The following is a 23401-nucleotide window of genomic DNA, read 5'->3' as shown; positions in this document are numbered from 1 at the left end:
ATACCAGAAAACGTCTTTTGTCTTAATTACTGACCAAACCCTCTGACAGTGATTACTGTTGGAGTATAGAGCTATTAACACTTATTTTAATTGGATAGAATAACACTTAAAGCAGCTTTAATAAATGGTTATGGTTATGGTTATGGTTGATCTCAGGTCCTGAGAGACTTCAGTCTTAAAGAACCACCTGATTTAAAGGACGACTGAGTTTGCATATCACTCAGCATATGAAGCCTTTGTCAGGCTTTATTAAATAAACTGAATAAACACAAAGTTATTGCTTTATAATCACGTCCTGCTCCTTCTCATTATGTTAACACATAAGACAGCAGCATCGCTGAGTTATTTTACAGTGAACCCTTTGGTCGGAGGTGGAAGAAGTACTCAGATCCTTTACTTAAGTAAAAGTACACACACAACTCTGCTGAGTGAAAGTGAAAGAACAGAAGTTTCATCAGCAGATTAAAATTAAAAATACTTGTTCTGCAGTAAAATGTCTCTTGTGACTGATATCTGATGCTATGTGACATTATTAGATGTTAATACTGATGCATCAATGTTAGAGCAGCATTTCAAGATTCAGTACTTTATTGCCATCAGCATGACTGATAGCAATTTGTTTTGGTGAGCTCACTCAAAGCACAGACGAGACACCACACACTCGTAAAAAACATAGAAGCACAAACACAAACACGAGCACCTGTAGGACGGATCAGCAGCGACACCATCAGATAAAGTGCTTCAGTGCACGAGTGCATCATAAATACATCTGCCAGCTGCCCTGTTGTTTAAAACCTATTGAGTGACCTCCAGTGCTGAGCAGAATGTGAAGAAGGGATACAGCTTCAGGATATGTGCTTTTTAAAATCTGGCTGTTCTAGCTGTAATTATTTTGAGTCTTTTGTGAGAGGAGAGGAAATTAAGAAGGCTGTTAGCTTGATGGGACGGGTCCTTTAAAAACCACAAGGCCTTTTTTTGTTATCACACCTGATCCATTTCCACGAGAGCAGGGAGGTCACACCCAGTGACTGTTGAAGCAGTTCCTGTTGGTCCACCAGTTTCTGAGATGACGTCATTGGACGCTGAAATAAGGCCGATTTCTGCAGGACCCAATAACTTCTACATGTGAGAGAACTACATGAATACTACACAGAACTACATTAATACCACACAGAACTACATTAATACCACACAGAACTACATTAATACCACACAGAACTACATTAATACCACACAGAACTACATTAACACTACACAGAACTACATTAACACTACACAGAACTACATAAACACTACACAGAACTACATTAATATCACACAGAACTACATAAACACTACACAGAACTACATTAATATCACACAGAACTACATAAACACTACACAGAACTACATTAATCTGTTAGTTACTTTCAACAAAATGTCCAAATCACCTTTATAGATCAGTGAAACAGTCTAGATCTTTAAATAAACGCATGTCCTTGGACTCAGGGATCAGCAGGCAGACACAGGATCAAAGTCTGATTTATTATGAGACAGGAATAAATATTTTAAATTGTAGACTCAGTCAGTTTCTTGGTGAACGACACTTTACATTAGTTTTAAAATAATGAGGTGACGTGTAGATGTAGTAATAATAACTACAGAGCTCACTGCTCAGACAGTTTCTATAAGGAAACATCAGCTCGGCCGCAACTTGACATCATGCAGCAGTTAGTTTGTGAAACCGCCTCAGTTTCCTGCGCAGCACCGAGCCACAGACATCAGCTCAGAGGAGGAAGAAGAACAAGGAAGTTAACGTTTGGTAAACTTGTCAGCGTGCCGAGGCCTTCTCACGTATATTTACTGAATATTGGCTTCTCGAGAAAACATGAAGAAGTGGTTCTGGTGTGAAGTTCGTCCTCTGCCTTCAGCTTCAACATGAGGACATCTCTGGATCTTTGTGTTTGTCTGCTGACTCTGTGTGGAACAACACTTGGACAAACCGGTAAGAAAGTTGATATTTACTAGTACGTCACGATCTGTAACTTCCACTGTAGCGTAGCATAACAGCTACATGTGTTATAGGAGGCACCACCGTGTGTCAGGTCGCTACGTTATTTATTATTTTAATTCTCCACCTTATTTTGTGTGTCGACTCATGAACTAATTTAATCACCGTTGGTTCTTTTCAACTTTAATCTTTGTAAGATTAGTTTAACTTTCGTCTGTTTCACTTTTGTCTAATTTCAAAATAAAAGCGAAGAAGGTGAATTCACAATCATCAGGTCAGTCTGTCAATAATGAATCAATCAATTAATAAACAAACAAATAAATAAATATAACAATCTGACAAAATAAAACAAAAAGAATAAATGTATAAAAAGAATAAAACTAATCATTAATAAGTAACTCCTGCCTGTAATTTGTATTTTAAAGATTGTGGCTTTGAGTGTGAACACTTTGTCATCTCAGTTGTGTGAATAATTAGTCAAACTTAGTAATAAAAGATAAAGTTGGAAACATCAAGTGGACCTAAATGACAGACTGTCATTGAGAGTCTTCTCAGAGCATTTACACCCCAGAGTTCACCACAGTATCATATATTTTCACTGTGTGCCTCTAAATTAAGACTGGAATTAAAAGGAAATTCTGTCTCCACTGACCCATTTTAGTTCAGAAGGACAGTTCATGTGTTCACAATGTCACAGACCCAACAGCAGGACAATATGATGTAGGATTTCAAAATTAAAGCCCTTTAATATTTCATAAATGGGTTATGTTTTCAGCTGACTTTAGATTGATATTAAAACTAAACTTGTCAGCAGTGGTACAGTGTTTTATTATTTCTTTATCTATTATAAAAAAGGACAAACCATCAGATAAACCAGTTCATTTAACTAAAACAGAAAAGCAAAGGAAACATCAGTGAATGACAGATTTTGATTTTGTTTTTATCCTCACTGTGCTGTTAAAGGAGTTCAGTGTATTTTCAGTCGTCGTTTCATTCATCATGAACTGTGTGTGTGTTGAGAGGATGTCTTGTTTTTATACAGCTCCACCTGCTGCACTGCTGAGCCTCCTGTTGTTGTGCACTGCTGTGGTTAACTAGATCAATTCAATACTGAATTACAGATGAATAGTTATTTGTTATAATTCATCATTAATAATTATTAGACATGTTATTTTCTTCAAACTGACTTTTCAAAAAGCTACTAACAGCAAATAGTCGTGATGAGTTCACAAAGGTTTTCTAGTGTTTCCCACATGATTTCATGAGACTATGGTGGGTGGACCTCGGACCCTTTCAGTCAGTACTGGAGCATATCATAACTTATGTGATCATAACTTATGTGATCATAACTTATGTGATCATAACCAAGAACATTCAGAAAATATCAAATCTTAAAATAATAAAGTGTAACACTGCTTTGAGCTTGATGCCTGGTGATGAGTCCAGTCATCACAATAGTGCACAGCTATGGCTGTACATGAGAGATCTGTCATGCTATTAAGAGACATGAAAATATTTCTGTGTTTTGGATCATAATGAAACTGTGGTTGGCTGCTTCGGCACTATACTGAGCAACTGGGCCGAGTGAGAGTGCACCCAGTTGTTCTACTTTGATTTAGCCTTTTACATTTGTGCTCACTGTTGGACAGCAAACACACTTATTCAGTGATCACAACTTCAAATGCATTCACTTAATTCTTGGTGATTTCTGTTTATACAACTATACAAGCAAAACTTGATCAGCAACATTTAACAGAATCACAGACACTGAGCTCAGATTTCAGCCGAGAGTCTCATGTTTACAATATTCTAATCTTGTTAATGAAGAGAAATGTGTTTGTGTTGTGTTGTGTTGTCTCATCCGCTGTGATAATATGCACATGTTTCAAACTGTGAACTCTCTGAGTAAGAAGTCAGAGTGTAAAGAAAGGCTCCAGGTTGTCCAGCGCTGTGAATATCTCTCTGGACAGTGTGAGGGTCTGTCAGCTGCAGTGCAGCAGGTCAGAAGCAGCTCCAAACACATCAGAAAATATCTCTCTTCAAAGGTTCAAAACACAGTTTTCATATCCAGGTCATCCAGGTTTGATGATGTCATCACTGAAATAACACAGACTGATTTATCAAAGCTGTCTCCTGAGGGAGAATATTTCAGGAGGTGTGATGTGGAGGAAAACTTAAAGCCATAAATCATTTGGTTACTAACTACCATGATGTAAACTGGTGTTTCAGAGCAAATGTTTTCACCTGACGGCTCCGTTGAACATAATGATTAAATTCACTTTATTTTTCTGGTCCAGGTGTCAAAGTGGTCGTGGAAGAAGACAGTGATGCTGTTTTACCCTGTTCCCTCAACACCAAGGAGAACATCACAGGAAAGATCTTTGACTGGAGGAAAGATGATCATCAGAAGGTGTTCATGTATGATTCAGGCATTCATTCCAATAACGGCCTCACAGGTCAAGATCAGCAGTTCAAAGGTCGAGTCTCACATTTTCAAGATCAACTGAAGAACGGCAACGCCTCCATAAAGATCCAGAATACAAAGATGGCCGACAGCGGGAGCTACAGATGCATTTTTCCAAATCTTCAGCCGAGACAAACATTCGACATTGAGCTTGTTGTTGGTGAGTGCTTTCATTAAACAGTTAATGTGCTGTATGACAGGCAGTCATAGTCACATGTTATTAGGATACAAAAAAAGGTAACTGTATTCTGTTAGTTACAGAAAAAAAAGTAATCAGATTACTGATACATTTTGTAAAAAAATAGGGATTATTGTCAGGATTACCATTTTAAACAGTAGCAGTAATCAGTAACACCCCCAGGACGCGGGTGTAAATGCAGAGTTCACTCATTCCCATTGCAAACAAAAGCCTGATCTTAGTGGGTTTAAGTTGGATATTTGACCAGTGGGAACGGGGTGAGCAGATTCCTGAGACAGATCCTGGTCAACTTTTCCAGAGGAGCAATAGAAATCATCCTGACTGGAAACATCCCACACTGGCTGGTTGGATCACGGCCCTGGACAGGAAGGCTCTGCAGCGGTTTTCTTGTCTGATGCATCTTCTCACCCACTCAGTTATCAGATGATAGTTTAAACATGCAGCTCCCTCATTAAATATGTGGCCTTTGATGCACTGAAAAATGAATCCATTAATAACATGTAACAAGTTCATAATCTCACCCATTCATTGTGCAAAAAATAATGTTCTTATTTATCTTTCAGAACCGATCTTGAGAGACCGATCAGGAGAAACCACAGGTGAGTGATGATGTCACTGATCTCTGCACCTGTCAGGTGTGCTACAACTCTCTGTGCCTCAGTATCACTCAAAGGTTTTGATACAGTGACTCCATGTAGACGTGTTGTTCTCACAGTGCAGCAGGTTGACATGAGCAGAGGGACAACCAGCAGCTGCAGGTTAACAGACATCATGTCAGCTGATCGCTTCAGTGAATCAGCTTTGATTTGGTTCTTTAGTCATAAAAGTCTCCACAATTATTTTATTAGATGAAACATCAGAAGCATTTTAACCTTCTGCTAAAAATGTGTCAGATTAATAACTGAGAACTTTCTGAATCATCACTACAGACACACATGCATGATTATAATGTTACTGATCTCTACATCTGCAGTGTTTATCAGCTGTTGAGACACAAACACAAAGTTCAGTCTGATCTACTTGATGTTGTTCAGTCCAGCTTCTGTTGTGACTGTTAACATCAGACTGTAAATACACCATGATCCACTGTTTCTATAGAGGCAGTTGCATTCAAACTGTCTTCAGCAACATTTTGAATGATCGCTTGAAGCTGATGTTACATCTGAGCTTAAGATACTGTTGTTTGCTCAGATGCTTGCTTTGGAGATGATCATCCTTCATTATTCCATTTACTTTCTTTAGAGCAACACGTTGCTGCTCATTGTGGCCAAACAACTCTGCTCTGGCTCCAAGTGACTTTCCTGACTTGTTCAAATCAATAATGAGCTCTTTCAGATCAATACTGAGCTCTTTAGACTTTCCCTTTGTAGTGTTTGAGTCTAACGGCTGCATCAAACAAGTCCAATTAAAATGGGCCCAGAAAAGTCAGCAGCTGTTGTCAATCAGAATCACTCAGAAGAAGTTAAGATGCTACAAAGAACATTTGATTCACACAACTTTCTATAATCACCACAACTGATTGTTCAAGTTACTGTATGTATATTTATGATCCAGCAGATTTGGTCACATTTTCAGAAGACCGATAATAAATTCAGATCTGAACCAAACTTCATGAATGTTTTTAGTGACAAAGTAGTTTGTGTTCCACTTATTCATCACAGAAACATGAGAGCTGTAGAAATCATTGGAGCTGAAGGCTGCCATGATGAACATGTTCTTTACAAGTGGATGTAAAGTGTTGACCATGACTGTGTTACATCTAAACAGTCACTACAATATGTTTCTGAAAGCATTTTAGGCAGCAATGGGCAGAGTAGTGACAGACTCTTGGTTCATAGTTGCACCATCGGGTTCAGACAGTTTGATCAGAGTTTGGTGAGATGATCCTCACACGATACAAGAGAGACGGGCAGCTTTGCCTCCTTCTCAACATCTGACTGTATCTTTGTGTCCGTGCATCAACAGTCTGTAGTTGATATGACAGCCCTGAAATCTGAAGGGTGACGTGTTTTGGCAGAGTTTTGCAGGTAAAAAGGTGAGGGGGCTCTGGGTGCAGGCAAAATAGAGAGAAGTTTAACATTGTTCATTTGTGTTTAGCACCAACATTGTAGTGACACAACGCTGGTTGTAAATCTAGTGTGAGCCTCACATTGTGCTTTTCTGCTTCTCTCCTGTCTTCTCTCTTAAACACAGTGTTTCAGTCAGTGACGGGATAAAAACAACATGATTACATCACTAGAGCCTTAGTTATACTTGATATCTCACAGTCCAGTAGTAAATGCTGTGCTGCCCTTAATAAGCTGCTGTTTATATTGTGTTCACAGGTGCATCTCCAGAGCCATACATCACCACACTTAATGTCACAAAGGGCTGGTTGTTGGTGTGTTTTGTTCGAGGAGCTTTTCCAAAACCTGAAGTCGAGTGGCTGGACAGCGCTGGAAACATCCTTCCTGCTGAGGAGCCTCCGGTCTTAAAGGGAGGAGGCCGTTACTACGTTACCCTCAAGACAACTGTGACCAAGACAGGAAACTACTGCTGTGTAGCCACACAGGAGGAAATTAGCCATCAGATTTATTCTGAGATCTGTGTGCTGTTAAATGGTGAGATTTCTTTCCTGATGGTTTAGTCATCGAAGAATTTTCATTGTTCACGTGTTATTAAATTTACATTTAATTGTTGTTTCTGCAGAGTCTATGTTCAGGGTAACAAACATGATATGCAGCAACATTTTGAGTTTTACATTAACTTCTTGTGATGTGTTTCAGAGGCCTCATCCAGAAAAGTGGCGCAGTGGAGGCCGGCAACTATACTCCTTGTTGCTGTTTTAAATGCTGCACTTTATTCCTGCCTTGTATGAATTTACGGTGTCTGGATGTTATTACTGCTCATCAGGTAAGTCTCCTCTCAGCAATGTTGGTTCGTAACAAATTACATTTACTCCACTTTCAGAAAATCCCTCAAAACTTCTTACAATCACCAGAGAAGTTTGTTCTCCTCCTCCACTTTCTGATATGTTCCCTTCACTCACAGATTAAATCTCTTATAAAATCTTTCACTCTCCATTACTGACTGTTTGAAACAGACTTCAGAAAGATGAAACAAACATTAAAATCTTTGTTGTTCTGTTTAATATAAAGGTTGACTCTGCATAATGCATACTTTTGTTTTCTGCAGGTGCCTGTGGAGGTGGAGGAGGTGATGGTGGATGTGATGAATAGAGGCCTCCAGCGTCTCTTTGACACCTTTATCTGCTGAAAAGGTGTGTGTGTGTGTGTGTGTGTGTGTGTGTGTGTGTGTGTGTGTGTTTCTCATGAGAGACGTTGTGATCACTTGTTGGTCAGACTGAGTTGTTGTGATGAATCTACAGCCTCGTAAAACTCCACAACTCTGATATCAACAAAGATTTAACACGTTTCACACAGATCATTTTTATTACAGCGGTTTTGTGTTGATTTATTTAAATATGTACAGTCGCTGTGACTCAACATGATTGTTTTTAATCATCATCAACCATCATCAGAACCAGATGTTTTGCATGTTTTGTAGACTTTCAAAAGGCTTTTGATGAGCAGCTGGATTGTAGAAATCCAGACCTTGTATAGTTTCCTCCACCAAGGACGTTATGATGTCACCTGTGTCTGTTTGTGTGTCGGCTGGTTTGTCAGCTGACTTACACAAAAACAGATCTCCATGAAACTCAGATGGAGGATGTGTCTCGGCCCAGAATAGACCCCATTAACTTTTGGTGTGGATCCATGAAGGGTTTTCTCACTTTCTTAAATATCGTATGTTTTTTGACATTTTCTTTGATTTCTCAGGGAACAATGTGCGGATCTTGATGAAGACAAATCAGGCATATTTAGGCAGCTGGTATCTACGAGTGAGGACAAAACTAGAATTGTCAATAATACACTTGTGCCTGTTTTCTTGACTGCAAAGGCTTTTAAATGGATTTATATTGATTAACTTGGCTTTAAATGTTTTGGCGTGTGAACAGTGAAAATCACTGGTGGTCCCTTAAAAGACATTCAGTCATTTACTGTCTGTACAGGAGACTTGTACAGTTTTGTGTTGGCTTTGTAATCATCGATGGTCTGAAGGTTCACTGTTTCTTTATTAAATGTAAATGCTGCACTTTGTTCCTGCCTTGTATATAATTGTGTGTAATTAGTTTTTGAATAGATTTTCCTTCAGTCACCTGATGCAAAATAAAGGTTGTTGAACTTTAATAAACTGAATTAAGCCAAAAGGTTGAGACTGTGGTTGATAATCATTTCCTGTTCATTCTCATTGAAACTGCATCAGTTACTTTACACTGGACTCTTTGGTCAGTGGTGCAGGAAATACTCAGATCTTACAACACAACACAAAGAAACTCCTTCATGATTAAAGTCCTGCATTCAGAGTAACTAAAGGAAAAGTACAGAAGTAGTAATTTAGTTTCAAAAGTAAAATGTCCCTTAGGACCAGTAAATGTTGTGTTATGTACACGCACGTTCACACCCACACCTACATGCATGGACACGCATACACACACACACACACACACACACAGTCCACATATGGGACCTGTTGTACAATCTAAGGTTGAATATACAGTAACTTTTATGTTCGGGCTGGTAAATACAGTAACACAACAATCCCCAGCAAAATCCACTGACACACTTAATAGAAGAGAATAAAGGTTTTACATAATAAGTAGTGCCTCTTGATATGGATGTTAATACTGCGCACTGTCAGTGTCGCTACGCTCCCCCACCAGTAGGTGTCTCTGTACCGTGTAGAGCCGAAAATACTGCAGAATGAACACAGAGAAGAAGAAGTGTCACAGGTGGACAGGTGACGTTAGCAACGCGCTGAATAAACACAAAGTTTAGATTTTTGTCTGGACGCTGGTGCTTGATAATCACGTCCTGCTCCTTCTCATTACGTCAACACATAAGAGCAGCTGAGTTATTTTACAGTGAAGCAGCGTTCAGCTGCATTTCCTCCCTGACTTTCCCACAAACAGTCTGTGTGCACCTCGCGTGTCTGAGCATGGATCTATTATAAGACATATATATATAATACATCCATGATTTTTCTCCTCCTCCTCCTCCTTCTTCTTCTTCTTCTTCTTCTTCTTCTTCTTCTGTGGTCAATAGCAAGAGTAAAATACACCTTTAATCCCGCTTGAACTGTGTCATGAACAACACAGATGATATTTGTCATTTAAAAAAAATATTTTTCCAAGTCATTAAAATCGCAGTTTGTTGTTAATAAAGTAAAATCTCATGTAGTTTTGTGTTAAAGCGCTCAGTGAACTACATCGTCTCATCAACACACGTCACCAACACCAACATGGAGCCAACTGGGCCCAGAAAAGGTCGTAAGAAAGAGAGAGTTGGTTCTGGTTCAGTTCTGTGAGCTGCTAATATACAGGAGCAGCTCTACCATGTTTAAGTTACGAGACGACGTCACTAACGACACTGTTGGCTGTGTTGTCTTTATAATGACGTCTGATATTTAATTAGTTTAATGACAAACTGAAACTTTATTGACTTGGAAAATTATCTTTTAAACTGAAAAACATCATATGTGAGATTCATGACACAATTCAAACAGGATCAATGAATTATTTGTCAAATGTATCTGTTGAAGTCTTCTGAAATTAAAATCACTTTTATTTCTTTGATCACAGTTTGAACACAGAAACATCAGAAACAGTCACAACACACAGTTTTGACATTTTTCATGTTTTATTCAAACGTTTGTATAGAAATGATGAAGCGCTGCCTGAAGTGACATGAAACACTACAAGTGCATCATCAGTGAACAACAGAAACATCAGTGTGTAACTGGACCTGACAGACTGCCTGAGCACCTGGAAACATAATAAAGAACCAATACAGGCTCGTCCCAAATAATGGCAACAAATATAAAAGTCACATTATATTTACTTGTAGCTACAAAGTGTTCACACTGACTGACAGTGTTAACAGCAGCTTTAGTTCAGTGAAGTCTGATGGTTTTAAAGCACATGTGGAGCTCAGTCAGGAGCTTTAAGCGCTACAAGCAGTCTGATAATATTTGGTCAATAGACGGCATTTATACAGCACTGCTGCCCTCATTCATCCATTCACTCACTCACTCACTCACTCACTCACTCACTCACTCACCGATGGCAGTGAGCTACCATACAAGGTGCTGGTCTGACCATCGGGAGCAGTTTGGGCTTCAGCCTGTTGCTCGAGGACACTTGGACATGTGGACGGGAGGAGCCGGGGATCGAACCACCGACCCTGTGATTAACTGACCAGCTGCTGGAGACGCATCAGATAATCAGAGTATAAAAATAAAAGAATAAAAGCAACATAGAACAGAGTGAAAGAGCTCGTCTTTGTCCTCAACAACATTAATAACAGAGTCAAAGTTTGTTTGGTCATTTTTTCTCTTAAAGCTTCACAAGAGTGGAACTGAATCTCACCAAATATCAGAATTCAACACAAACTTTTCATTTAATTCTCACTGAACAGAACGATTCATTAATAATCAGCTCTGTCAGCATTAAAGGCCACCTGCTCTCTCCTGTTACAGGTACACGTCACTGTGCTGCATGAGGACCCGCTCTTATTGTGGAGGGCTGATAGTGATGTATATTAAGGTGCATGTTAAATAAAACAATGAACGAAACAAAATTAAACTACTTTAACAACTCCTGAGACAAAACCGACAGGTTTTTTAATGAGGTCAGTCAGTGGAGGTGAATCAAACGTATCAGGTAAGTGTTACTGCTGAACACTGTTCTTTACAAATATACTCAACACAATAATAACATAATAAAAATAAAATAAAACTATGTTCTGAGTGTGTTAATTGTCATTCATAAATATCACAGAATTATGGAAAGTACATTTTTACATAATTACTCTCAGTTGGACGCTTCCCGATGTTGTTACCATGGTTACACCCTTGTGTCGGACCGACACGCCCAAAACTCGTTAAAAGAAATGCAAAGTAATGATCACCTCAGTCCAAATCTCCGTCTTCTGCATGAAAGTGCAAACAACCTTCATTTTCACTTTGCTGCATCTCAACCCTTTAAACTGACTTTAAAACAGGTCTTAACCCTCAAACTGCCTGAAACAACCAGTCAGAACATCCTCACCATCATCCAGCATCGTCTGAAACTCAAACTGGTTCTTATAATGTTTAACTGTTACAACTCACACATACAGCAGCAGCAAACTTCACAGCACATGCAAAGAGAGTTACATTTCTGGATCAGGGGGATTCTTTCAACGAGGTTGATGAGTCGGGTTCAGATTGAGGCTCTCGCTTCTCCTCGTCTGCAGGAAGGAAAACAAAGTTATATTCAAGAAAATCTCAAATGTCTTGAGTGTAAATATCAACAGAACGATTCATGTCAGAGATAAAACATCTGTCAAGACTCTGAACATGAGATACAGATAAAGAATGAGTTGTGTTGTCAGTTTATGTTGATGCAAAACATTACTTAAACTTACCTTCCTTACAATTGAGTTTGATGCGACCCTTGACATGAAGCACAAATAGAAGAGTAACAACAACTAAAAGGAGGCTGAGAACCACAAAACCAGCAATCACTCCAGCAGACGACCCTGAAACAGATACAAAGTGAGTGCATCAGTCAGAACGTCAGTGCAGATGATAAACAGCAGACTGGACCTCACAGCTCACACAGAACAACTAAAGGTGAGTCTGCTCCTGAAGTCTGAACTTGTTTCACATGAAAACTCCACTGGGATGAATGTGAGCAGGAACAGTGATGTGAGCTCTGATCTCAGGTCCAGTTTCCTCCTGCTGGGCTCCACAGCTCAGAGGCTGCTTCTGGTTCTGGTCCCAGCAGTGAAGAAATAAATGGACTCAGTTACAGTCCATCACTTTGATCTGACAGTAAAAACACAGGATCATCTGATAAAATATAAAACTTCTTCACAATACTTTTACTGATACTTTTACACTTTTACTCAAGTGGACTTTTACTTGTAACAGAGTATTTTTACTTTGTGTTTCTGCTTCTTTCACTTCAGTAAAGTATCCGAGTACTTCTTCCACCACTGACTACTGTCCAGAAACATGAAGGTTAAAATCACTGTGAGCTTCTTGGTGCTGGTCGGCTCCACAGTTATTGGGCCTGATGGGAGCAGATCAACACACAGTCTGTAGATTATTGAAGTTGAGTCTCAGTAGAAGACTGAAGTTTTCACTCAGTTTGAAACATTTTCAACATTTTTAAAATCTGATGAGGATCCTTTAGATCTGATTAATAAAAAGTGTGACTATATGTAATGAGAGGGACTTTTTACAGTGTAACAATGAGCCTGGTGCTGCCCTCTAGTGGACAAACTGTGTCATGAAGACTCTGATTCTCAGTCACAGTCAAACATCAGTAAATGTTGGAGGTGCTGAACATTTCTTCACTCCTGGTTTCAGGCTCAGACAGAAGAGGAAGACTCCTGCTCAGATGTATAAACCACAGTGTCACAGTTCATCTCATGTTTTCATCTTATTTTCACTTTAAGTCAAAACTTAATGCTGGATTTTAAGTTAATTCATCTTGTAATTAACCAACTCTGCTGCAGTTAATGAATAAAGTAGCAGGAAGCTGTTTGTCATGTTGGACCTTCACTGCAACACAACGGTTATAATTACAAGTTTACATCGTCCAGTAAAAACTGCAGCTCCACAGCCTTTATGTTCAGTGTCATGAAGAAGTATCTGACTCCTTCCTGATTTATTCCATGTTTGTATATTTGTCACATTTAATTGTTTCAGATGTTCAAACAGAATCAAATATGAGGCAGAGACAACCTGAGTTAACACAAAATACAGTTTCTAAATGATCAATTTCATTATTGAAGGTAAAAACCAGGACGACAAAGTCTTTTTTAAATCATTGAACACTAAGAATGATGTCACCATTAAGAGGCACATGGGTTTCAGCATGAATGAAGGTTTTCAGGCCCTAAATCACACCCTGCTTCTTCATCTGTTTTACTGTCACTGGGACCATAACTGACTAAATGAACATCATGTTGAGTTGAAGAAGACTTGAAACTAGAGACTGAGGCCATGAACTCATCAGGAGACTGTTTACTGAGGGAATAAATCAGGTGAGAAGCAGCTTCCACACAATCACACCTCTTTCTGAACCCAGTGGAGTCGCCCCCTGCTGGTCGGTAGAAAGACTGCAGGTTTAAGGCACTTTCACACCTGAAGGCTTCGACTATATTTTATACAGTCGATGATCGGGACTGTTTTAAGTTTAAAAAGCTTTAAGTTGATAAAAAAAAGATCACGACTCACGAAAAAATTATCTTGAATTGACATCACATGAGATTTGTTGTCTGATATATTTTTTATTTCACTAAAGTCAGAGAAAAAATGTGTTTTAAAATATGAAACATTAAGTGTTTAAAAGCTTTTGTTTGAGTCTCTGACAACAACTCAGATTAACAAACACTCAGAGACAGACGGGTACAAGTACTCAAGTACTGAGCTTATAATAGTACTCTAATTTATGTAACTTTATACTTCTACTTCACTATATTTCAGAGGTAATATTGTACTTTATACTCCACTACATTAATCAGACAGATAAAGTTACTAGTTACTTTGATCTAAACTCATAAAATATAATTATATGTAGAGTTAAAGTTTGCTCCTAGTTTTCAGTCTGAGTTCAGTTTGTAGTTGAGAAATAAAATAATAAAGTCATCAGTGAGTAAACTCTTCTCTTCCTGTCTGAGTGTCTTCATGGTGTTTGTTGTGTGATTCATGTGTAACTCGGCTGCTGTAACGCTGCAGTTTGTCATTGGGATTAATAAAGTCTCTCTCTAATCTCTCTAATCTAAACAGAGCTCACAGTGACGCCTCTCTGACGGCTTCACTCTGCTGTTGCTGTGCTTTCTGTCTCCAGGGCTGCAGACCTGTTGGGAGCTTCAGCAGCAGCAGGGGACACACCTGGGCCTGATGTGCTCCATGTATAGAAATCCTTCAGAACATCTGCTCACACATCTTTGTGTCGGGGCTTCTGGTTTCCTTTGGTTTGTTTTTACAGCTCAACATCCACACAGCACATCTTCACTCATCCACTGCTACACTACTGACTGCACTCACTCCTCCAGCTGTTTGTGTCTTTGTTGTAAATAAATCTCTGTGTTGTTTAGTTCACTGTGTGTCTCCTGGTTTGTCCCAGTCTGAGAGCTGCACTGTGACACTAATATCAGGCTCTGTGCCTGTCTGCTGCCAGCGTGAAGAGGACACTCTCCACCATCAACACCCGCAAGGCAACAGGTCCAGACAACATCCCTGGTCATGTGCTGAAGGACTGCGCAGAGGAGCTCAAGGATGTCTTTAACACTTCACTGAGACAGGCTGTTGTTCCATCATGCTTCAAGACCACCATCATCATACCTGTGCCAAAGAAACCTGCTCCATCCTGCTTCAATGACTATCGCCCTGTGGCACTGACCCCCATCATTATGAAGTGCTTTGAACGGCTAGTCATGTCCCACATCAAATCCATCCTCCCCCCCCACCCTGGACCCCTTCCAGTTTGCATACAGAACCAAACGGTCCACAGAGGATGCAATCTGCTCTGCTCTCCACCCAGCGCTCACCCACCTGGACACAAAAGACTCATATGTGAGTTGAATGCTGTTCATTGACTTCAGTTCAGCATTTAACACCATAATCCCACAACAACTCATCTGCAAACTTGACCAGCTGGGGCTCAACACCTCCCTCTGCAACTGGCTGCTGGACTTCCTCAGTGAGAGGCCACGAGCAGTACGAGTCGGCAGCAACACCTCTAGCAGCATCACACTCAGCACAGAGGCCCCTCAAGGCTGTGTGCTCAGTCCCCTGCTCTTCACCCTGCTGACTCACGACTGCACACCAACCTACAGCACAAATCACATGGTGAAGTTTGCGGACGACACAACTCTGGTGGGTCTCATCACCAAGGCTGATGAGTCCCACTACAGGAAGGAGGTCGACCTTCTGACCACGTGGTGCAGAGACAACAACCTCCTGCTGAACGTCAGCAAGACCAAGGAGATTGTTGTTGACTACCGGAGAGGCCACAGCCAACACCCACCACTGACCATCAATGGTGCTGCTGTGGAGAGAGTGAGCAGCACCAAATTCCTGGGGGTGCACATCAGTGAGGCGGGCCCGGTTCTAGGCCCCCCCCCCCAAATGCTTCGACTGCCCCACCACCAGTGACGTGCGGTCAGGAGAGGCAGGGGAGGCAGAGCCTTACCTGCCATCATGGAAAAAATAAAATATATAATAAACAAATAAATTAAATTGTTATATTTATCAAATGGTTTGAACTATAAACTAATTTTCCATTTAACTTAAACAATTTGGATTGTTTTTTATTAAAAATTGCTGAATTTTCGCATTCCCGTTCAAATACGGGGAAGAGACGCGCGGTGAGCAGCAGCAGGCTGAGCTCACCTTGGATTGGTCCCTCACTATGGCGAGTGAATAGTGCCAAATCATGGATTACCAGGAGAAGGAGAAGGAGCAACCTCCCCTCCCGTCGCCGTCTGAACGTGTGGATTTTTGAATGGGAGTGGATGGGACAGCAGATGAGAGACCGGCGGCGACGTCACGGCGAGTGCACTGAAGGAACGTGTGACGGCGGCGACGTGACGGCGGCGTATGTTAGAATTACCAACAAATTTACGCCTGCTCTGGACGTCTGAACTAAGTACGTCGCCACCAAAGACGTGTGAAACTCACGTCGTTGCTAAGTACGTCGCCCCATATACGCCGTCGTCAGTAGCTGCATGTCTTCAGTTTGTTTACTCAGCAATGAAGACATTTTCCAAGACGAAAATTTTTCATTTAGGGCCTAAAATTGAAACAGTAAAGTTAATCAATAAAGCTAAGCATAATTGACCACAAGTAGTAGACCACTTACGGTACAGGCGACCTGGGTTTGAAACCAGGTCAGGGTTAGTCTCCTTACAATACTAGGCTACTTCTTTTTTTTTTTTTTTTACATCCCACATCCATTATAAATGCTCTGTCTTTTTCATTAGGCCTGTGTTAATCTGAAAACAGTAGGATTGAATAAAATTATGTTGTTTTTAAGAAATCTTGTAAGACATTGTTTTACTGTTTAATTTTCATTGAATATAAGAAAGTAGGGATAAGTAGTCAACTAGTATAAAATAACATGACGCCGTGGACTGGTCTTCCTCCTGTCCTCTCCAATTTTTTCAGTCACCAGCCGCCACTGTTCCCTATATACATATAGCCTATAGGGGTGTTTGTAGGGAAAAAACAAAACAATAAACTCAACTTAATGTCTGTGTGAAAGAAAATGAAAATAATTTTAATTTTTTAAAAACGAATTGGATATATATTTGAAGCAATTTGCACCTTGTGGCTGAACGTATATGAAGGTAGATTTGTGTCTTTATTATTCAATCAAAAAAAAGGTTGCTTCAATCAAAAAATATATTTTCAATCAAAAAAACCCGTTTCAATCAAAGAAAAAAAGTGTTTGAATGCAAAAATATATTTGAGACTCAAAAAAATGCATTTGAACACTGTTTTTTTTTGCTTGAAAATGTTTTTTTTGATAGAAGTGAAGGTTTTTTTGTTTGAAGCAACTTTTTTGATTGAAGTATTGTTGTTTTTTGTTTGGGCCATATTATGGGTAGGACATTTGTGTCTTTATAATTCAATCAAAAAATAAGTTGCTTCAAACAAACAAAAAATATTTTCAATAAAAAAATCACTTCAATCAAAAAATAAACCTTTTCAATCATAGAAAAAATGTTTTTGAATGCAAAAAAATATTTGAGACTCAAAAAATTGCACTTGAACACTTTTTTTTTGATTGAAAATGTTTTCTTTGATTGAAGTAATCTTTTTTGTGTTTTGACCATGTTATGGGTAGGACATTTGTGTCTTAATTATTCAATCCCAAAAAAGTTGCTTCAATCAAAAAAAATATATTTTCAATCAAAGAAAAAACTGTTTAAATGCAAAAAAAAAAAAATCATTTGAAGTGGTTTTTTTTTAATTGAACTTTCTTTTTTTGAATGAAGTGAAAAAAGTTTTGAAGTCGTTTTTTTTTTTAATCAGTGGGCGGGTGCTTCCCCATTGGTCAGACATGTTTGAGTGACAAGTGTCTACACCAACGACGTCTTTCTGACAAGCAAGTCATGGTCGCCAGCAGCCAGGAAGCAGTGGTGGAGTTGTTGTATATATGTCTATGGCATGAATCTATAATAGATCCATGGTCTATGGTGGTTAGTAGATAAAACCATAGACACAGATACAGAGACGCCTCATTGAGCGGGTTGTTCCGCTGCTGCGATACGTCGCCGCCATATTGGAGGAGGCAGCTCTGCCCCGTGAACTAATACAAGTGAATGGAGTGAACTTTACAAAGCTCCTTCTACAAAGTGCTATAAGTTAATGTCTCTCATTTACACATTCACACACGTACGAGTATATTCAGGAAACAGACAGGAACCAGAAACAACGTCTGTACCGTCCTCTGATGATTATAAACGTTAACTACTCCTCATATGTTCAGTAAACAGGTGGCACCAAACCACCGGATGTACTTTTATAATGTTTTTATGTGTTTACAGCTGCCAACGTATGTAACGCTGCTACTGTGATGATACATGACGGTAACACAAGCAATTTCCCGTCAGGGCTTAATGAAGTATTTCTGATTCTGATTAATATATTATGCAGTCAGTTGTCCATATTTAAGTTGACAGTATGGTAGACAGACATCACATTTACGTGTCAGGATCTGGTTATTATAGACACAGATTCAATATTTAACCGTCATGTATCATCACAGTAGCAGCGTTACACACGTTGGCAGCTGTAAACACATAAAAAAAATTATAAAAGTACATCTGGTGGTTTGGTGCCACCTGTAAACTGAACATATGAGGAGTTGTTACCGTTTATAATCATCAGAGGACGTTACAGACGTTGTTTCTGGTTCCTGTCTGTTTCCTGAATATACTCGTACGTGTGTGAATGTGTAAATGAGACATTAACTTATAGCACTTTGTAGAAGGAGCTTTGTAAAGTTCACTCCATTCACTTGTATCAGTTCACGGGGCAGAGCTGCCTCCTCCAATATGGCGGCGACGTATCGCAGCAGCGGAACAACCCGCTCAGTGAGGCGTCTCTGTATCTGTGTCTATGGTTTTATCTACTAACCACCATAGACCATGGATCTATTATAGATTCATGCCATAGACATATATACAACAACTCCACCACTGCTTCCTGGCTGCTGGCGACCATGACTTGCTTGTCAGAAAGACGTCGTTGGTGTAGACACTTGTCACTCAAACATGTCTGACCAATGGGGAAGCACCCGCCCACTGATTAAAAAAAAAAACGACTTCAAAACTTTTTTCACTTCATTCAAAAAAAGAGAAAGTTCAATTAAAAAAAAAAACACTTCAAATGATTTTTTTTTTTGCATTTAAACAGTTTTTTCTTTGATTGAAAATATTTTTTTTTTGATTGAAAATATTTTTTTTTTGATTGAAGCAACTTTTTTGGGATTGAATAATTAAGACACAAATGTCCTACCCATAACATGGTCCAAACACAAAAAAGATTACTTCAATCAAAGAAAACATTTTCAATCCAAAAAAAAGTGTTCAAGTGCAATTTTTTGAGTCTCAAATATTTTTTTGCATTCAAAAACATTTTTTCTATGATTGAAAAGGTTTATTTTTTGATTGAAGTGATTTTTTTATTGAAAATATTTTTTGTTTGTTTGAAGCAACTTCTTTTTTGATTGAATTATAAAGACACAAATGTCCTACCCATAATATGGCCCAAACAAAAAACAACAATACTTCAATCAAAAAAGTTGCTTCAAACAAAAAAAAACTTCACTTCTATCAAAAAAAACATTTTCAAGCAAAAAAATAGTGTTCAAATGCATTTTTTTGAGTCTCAAATATATTTTTGCATTCAAACACTTTTTTTCTTTGATTGAAACGGGTTTTTTTGATTGAAAATATATTTTTTGATTGAAGCAACCTTTTTTTTGATTGAATAATAAAGACACAAATCTACCTTCATACAAATGCAGCCTTCCCCACCCTCGTTTAGGAGGACGCACCGCTACTGTCCTTCGCGGCCTCACATATCCCAAGATCCTTTGCGCACCGCTGCTCAGTCCGAAACAGAAGAGGAAGCAAGAGAAAATGGCGACATCAAGTGGCGCAGACATGACATTTAAATTTAAGTAATGGGTTTATACTCGGTTCAGTCATTTGAACATCCAACGCCAGATATGTTAAACTTCAAGAGACTATAAAACCTCCAAAGTTTAACTTTCAGTTAAAATACGTGACGCTGGTAATGCGATGGTAAATATAGTTGTTATTCACCAATGGGTTAATGTTTATTTTGTAATGTTGATAATTCAATTCAGATTTGACACATTGTACACACACAAATAAATGTACACGTTTGATGGATTTGAACCAAAACAGACTTTAATGCATGAACACCTGGTGACGCAACCAGGAAATACTCCGAAGGCTGGACCGACCCATTTAACAGCGGTGGACGCGGCCTTCAAGGTCTCTCTGAAGGACCCGGCCCTCGTGGGCCGCGAAGGCCGCGTCCTTGAAGGCTGCAGCCCCTGAATTTGGACACAGCTCCTGTCTGCCTCCACTCGCTCATCATCGTCAGGTCCTCCTCCCTCGTCTCCCGGCGCAGCAGCACCTGTGGCTGCTGGCGGGTCGGTGTCACTGGTCCCGGCACCAAAAAGGTCCGTCAACTTCGCACATTTAGCAGCCTCCACCTCCAGAGACTTCAACTTTTTAATCGCTGTTTCTCAGCTGTTTCTTCCTCTTATCCATTTCAAGTAGCGGACACAGTTTGGAAGATGCTCACTACTACCACTCACTAACGTTACTACTGGCTCAGCAGCAGCCCGGCCCGCCCATCGAGGTCCCGCCCCCCTGGTTCGTGTCGTGATTGACAGCACTGTCAGGGCTCTCTGAGCCTGTCAGCCCATGATTGATTGACAATGACAAACAATAGACCAATTATATGTGTCGATGCTGGGAACACGCTGATAGCCCTCTGTAGCCAATGGGAGGGAATTTAGAGAAGAAGAAAAAACAAAAACAAAAAAAAAACATAGCGGACCGGACCGGACCGGCCCACATTGGGTCAACGGCCCACCGGGAAGATGCCCGGTATGCCAGATGGCCAGTCCACCCCTGCGCATCACTCGGTGTTTGCTCACTCCGTCACCTCTGGTCGTTATTTCATATCTTAACTCTTCACAATCCTCCAGTTTATTTCGTGATGTGAGGTCCTGACTGACAACTGTGTGTGTTTGATCCTCACTGTGCTGTTAAAGGAGTTCAGTGTATTTTCAGTCGTCGTTTCATTCATCATGAACTGTGTGTGTGTTGAGAGGACGTCTTGTTTTTATACAGCTCCACCTGCTGCACTGCTGAGCCTCCTGTCACTGTGCACTGCTGTGGTTAACTACATGTATAATAATTAACTAGATAACTAGACTTTATTTGAACGTTGGACTATAAACGTCTTTAACGACAGTTAGCGGCAGGTTGGCTTCTCGTTAGCTCACTAACGTCGTCAGTTAAAACATTGAGGAAGTGGTTCTGGTGTGAAGTTCGTCCTCTGCCTTCAGCTTCAACATGAGGACATCTCTGGATCTTTGTGTTTGTCTGCTGACTCTGTGTGGAACAACACTTGGACTAAACAGTAAGAAAGTTGATATTTACTAGTACGTCACGACCTGTAACTTCCACTGTAGCGTAGCATAACAGCTACATGTGTTATAGGAGGCACCACCGTATGTCTGGTCGCTACGTTATTTATTATTTTAATTCTGCTTAATTCTCCACCGTGTTTTCTGTGTCGACTCATGAACTAATTTAATCACCTTTTGTTCTTTTCAACTTTAATCTTCCTTCGACTTAGTTTCACTTCCGTCTCACTGCGCTCCAGCCAGCGCCCATGTTTATTTGCGATTCGTTCATATACTAGGCATTACGGTAACAACTGATTTCAAAATAAAAGCGAAGAAGGTGAGTTCCGCCCATGGCTGTGTCCAAATTCAGGGGCTGCAGCCCACGAAGGGCGCATTTGAAGGCCAATTACGTAACAACGCTGCGCGAAGGCTGTCCAGATTCAAAGGCTCCTTCAAATGCAGCCCACAAATGGGGCCTTCTCTTCCCTCTTTCTGGAGGACGCACCGCTACTATGCTTCGCGGCCTCACATATCCCAGGATCCTTTGCGCACCGCTGCTCAGTCCCGAAACAGAAGAGGAAGCAAGAGAAAATGGCGACATCAAGTGGCGCAGACATGACATTCAAATTTAAGTAATGGGTTTATACTCGGTTTAGTCATTTGAACATCCAACGCCAGATATGTTAAACTTCAAGAGACTATAAAACCTCCAAAGTTTAACTTTCAGTTAAAATACGTGACGCTGGTACTGCTGTGGTAAATATAGTTGTTATTCACCAATGGGTTAATGTTTATTTTGTAATGTTGATAATTCAATTTAGATTTGACACATTGTACACACACAAATAAATGGACACGTTTGATGGATTTGAACCAAAACAGACTTTAATGCATGAACACCTGGTGACGCAACCAGGAAACACTCCGAAGGCTGGACCGTCCCATTTAACAGCGGTGGACGAGGCCTTCAAGGTCTCTCTGAAGGACCCGGCCTCCGTGGGCCGCAAAGGCCGCGTCCTTGAAGGCTGCAGCCCCTGAATGTGGACACAGCCCATGTTTATTTGCGATTCGTTCATATACTAGGCATTACGGTAAGATCGTGTAACAACTGATTTCAAAATAAAGCGAAGAAGGTGAGTTCACATTCATCAGGTCAGTCTGTCAATAATTAATCAATCAATTAATAAACAAACAAATGAATAAATATAACAATCCGACAAAATGAAACAAAATTAGTAAATGTATAAAAAGAATAAAACTAATCATTAAGAAGTAACTCCTGCCTGTAATTTGTATTTTAAAGATTGTGTCTTTGAGTATGAACACTTTGTCATCTCAGTTGTGTGAATAATTAGTCAAACTTAGTAATAAAAGATAAAGTTGGAAACATCAAGTGGACCTAAATGACAGACTGTCATTGAGAGTCTTCTCAGAGCATTTACACCCCAGAGTTCACCACAGTATCATATATTTTCACTGTGTGCCTCTAAATTAAGACTGGAATTAAAAGGAAATTCTGTCTCCACTGACCCATTTTAGTTCAGAAGGACAGTTCATGTGTTCACAATGTCAAAGACCCAACAGCAGGACAATATGATGTAGGATTTCAAAATTAAAGCCCTTTAATATTTCATAAATGGGTTATGTTTTCAGCTGACTTTAGATTGATATTAAAACTAAACTTGTCAGCAGCGATACAATGTTTTATTATTTCTTTATCTGTTAAAAAAATGTAGAAACCATCAGATATAACAATTAATTTAAATAAAACAGAAAAGCAAAGGAAACATCAGTGAATGACAGATTTTGGGGCCCTCAGTGTGAGGTCCTAACTGATAACTGTATATTTGTTTGATCCTCACTGTGCTGTTAAAGGAGTTCAGTGTATTTTCAGTCGTCGTTTGATTCATCATGAACTGTGTGTGTTGAGAGGACGTCTTGTTTTTATACAGCTCCACCTGCTGCACTGCT

At 39.7% G+C, this 23401-nt stretch overlaps 2 protein-coding genes and 1 long non-coding RNA gene across 3 annotated transcripts in view; 2 read left to right on the top strand and 1 right to left on the bottom strand.

Annotated features, from left to right (window-relative positions):
• The window catches only part of LOC140997848 (butyrophilin-like protein 1), a 174489-nt gene that overhangs the window by 130851 nt on the left and 20237 nt on the right, over positions 1-23401 (top strand). The window lies entirely within an intron of this gene.
• LOC140997857 (butyrophilin subfamily 3 member A3-like) lies at positions 1785-8908 on the top strand. The gene is made up of 6 exons (XM_073467915.1): positions 1785-1984; positions 4288-4614; positions 5217-5252; positions 6978-7253; positions 7419-7545; positions 7828-8908. Exons 1-5 carry the CDS (start codon positions 1918-1920, stop codon positions 7508-7510), a joined length of 798 nt encoding a protein of 265 aa, XP_073324016.1. The 5' UTR covers positions 1785-1917; the 3' UTR covers positions 7511-7545; positions 7828-8908.
• On the bottom strand, positions 10373-12245 carry LOC140997881 (uncharacterized). Its single transcript, XR_012179405.1, has 2 exons — positions 12159-12245; positions 10373-11981 (listed from the first exon to the last, which is right to left on the bottom strand). It is a non-coding gene; the product is annotated as an uncharacterized lncRNA (long non-coding RNA).

Source organism: Pagrus major, chromosome 6 (genome assembly GCF_040436345.1).
Source record: "Pagrus major chromosome 6, Pma_NU_1.0".
In the NCBI taxonomy this organism is placed as follows: Eukaryota; Metazoa; Chordata; class Actinopteri; order Spariformes; family Sparidae; genus Pagrus; species Pagrus major.
This window is presented reverse-complemented; position numbering and strand designations above follow the sequence as displayed.

Bases quoted from the DNA above. Each gene is read 5' to 3' on its own strand.
- LOC140997857 (XM_073467915.1), top strand. From the start codon at position 1,918: ATGAGGACATCTCTGGATCTTTGTGTTTGTCTGCTGACTCTGTGTGGA. The intron at 4,615-5,216 runs GTGAGTGCTTTC...TTTATCTTTCAG, and splicing joins CGACATTGAGCTTGTTGTTG to AACCGATCTTGAGAGACCGA. The intron at 5,253-6,977 runs GTGAGTGATGAT...TTGTGTTCACAG, and splicing joins CCGATCAGGAGAAACCACAG to GTGCATCTCCAGAGCCATAC.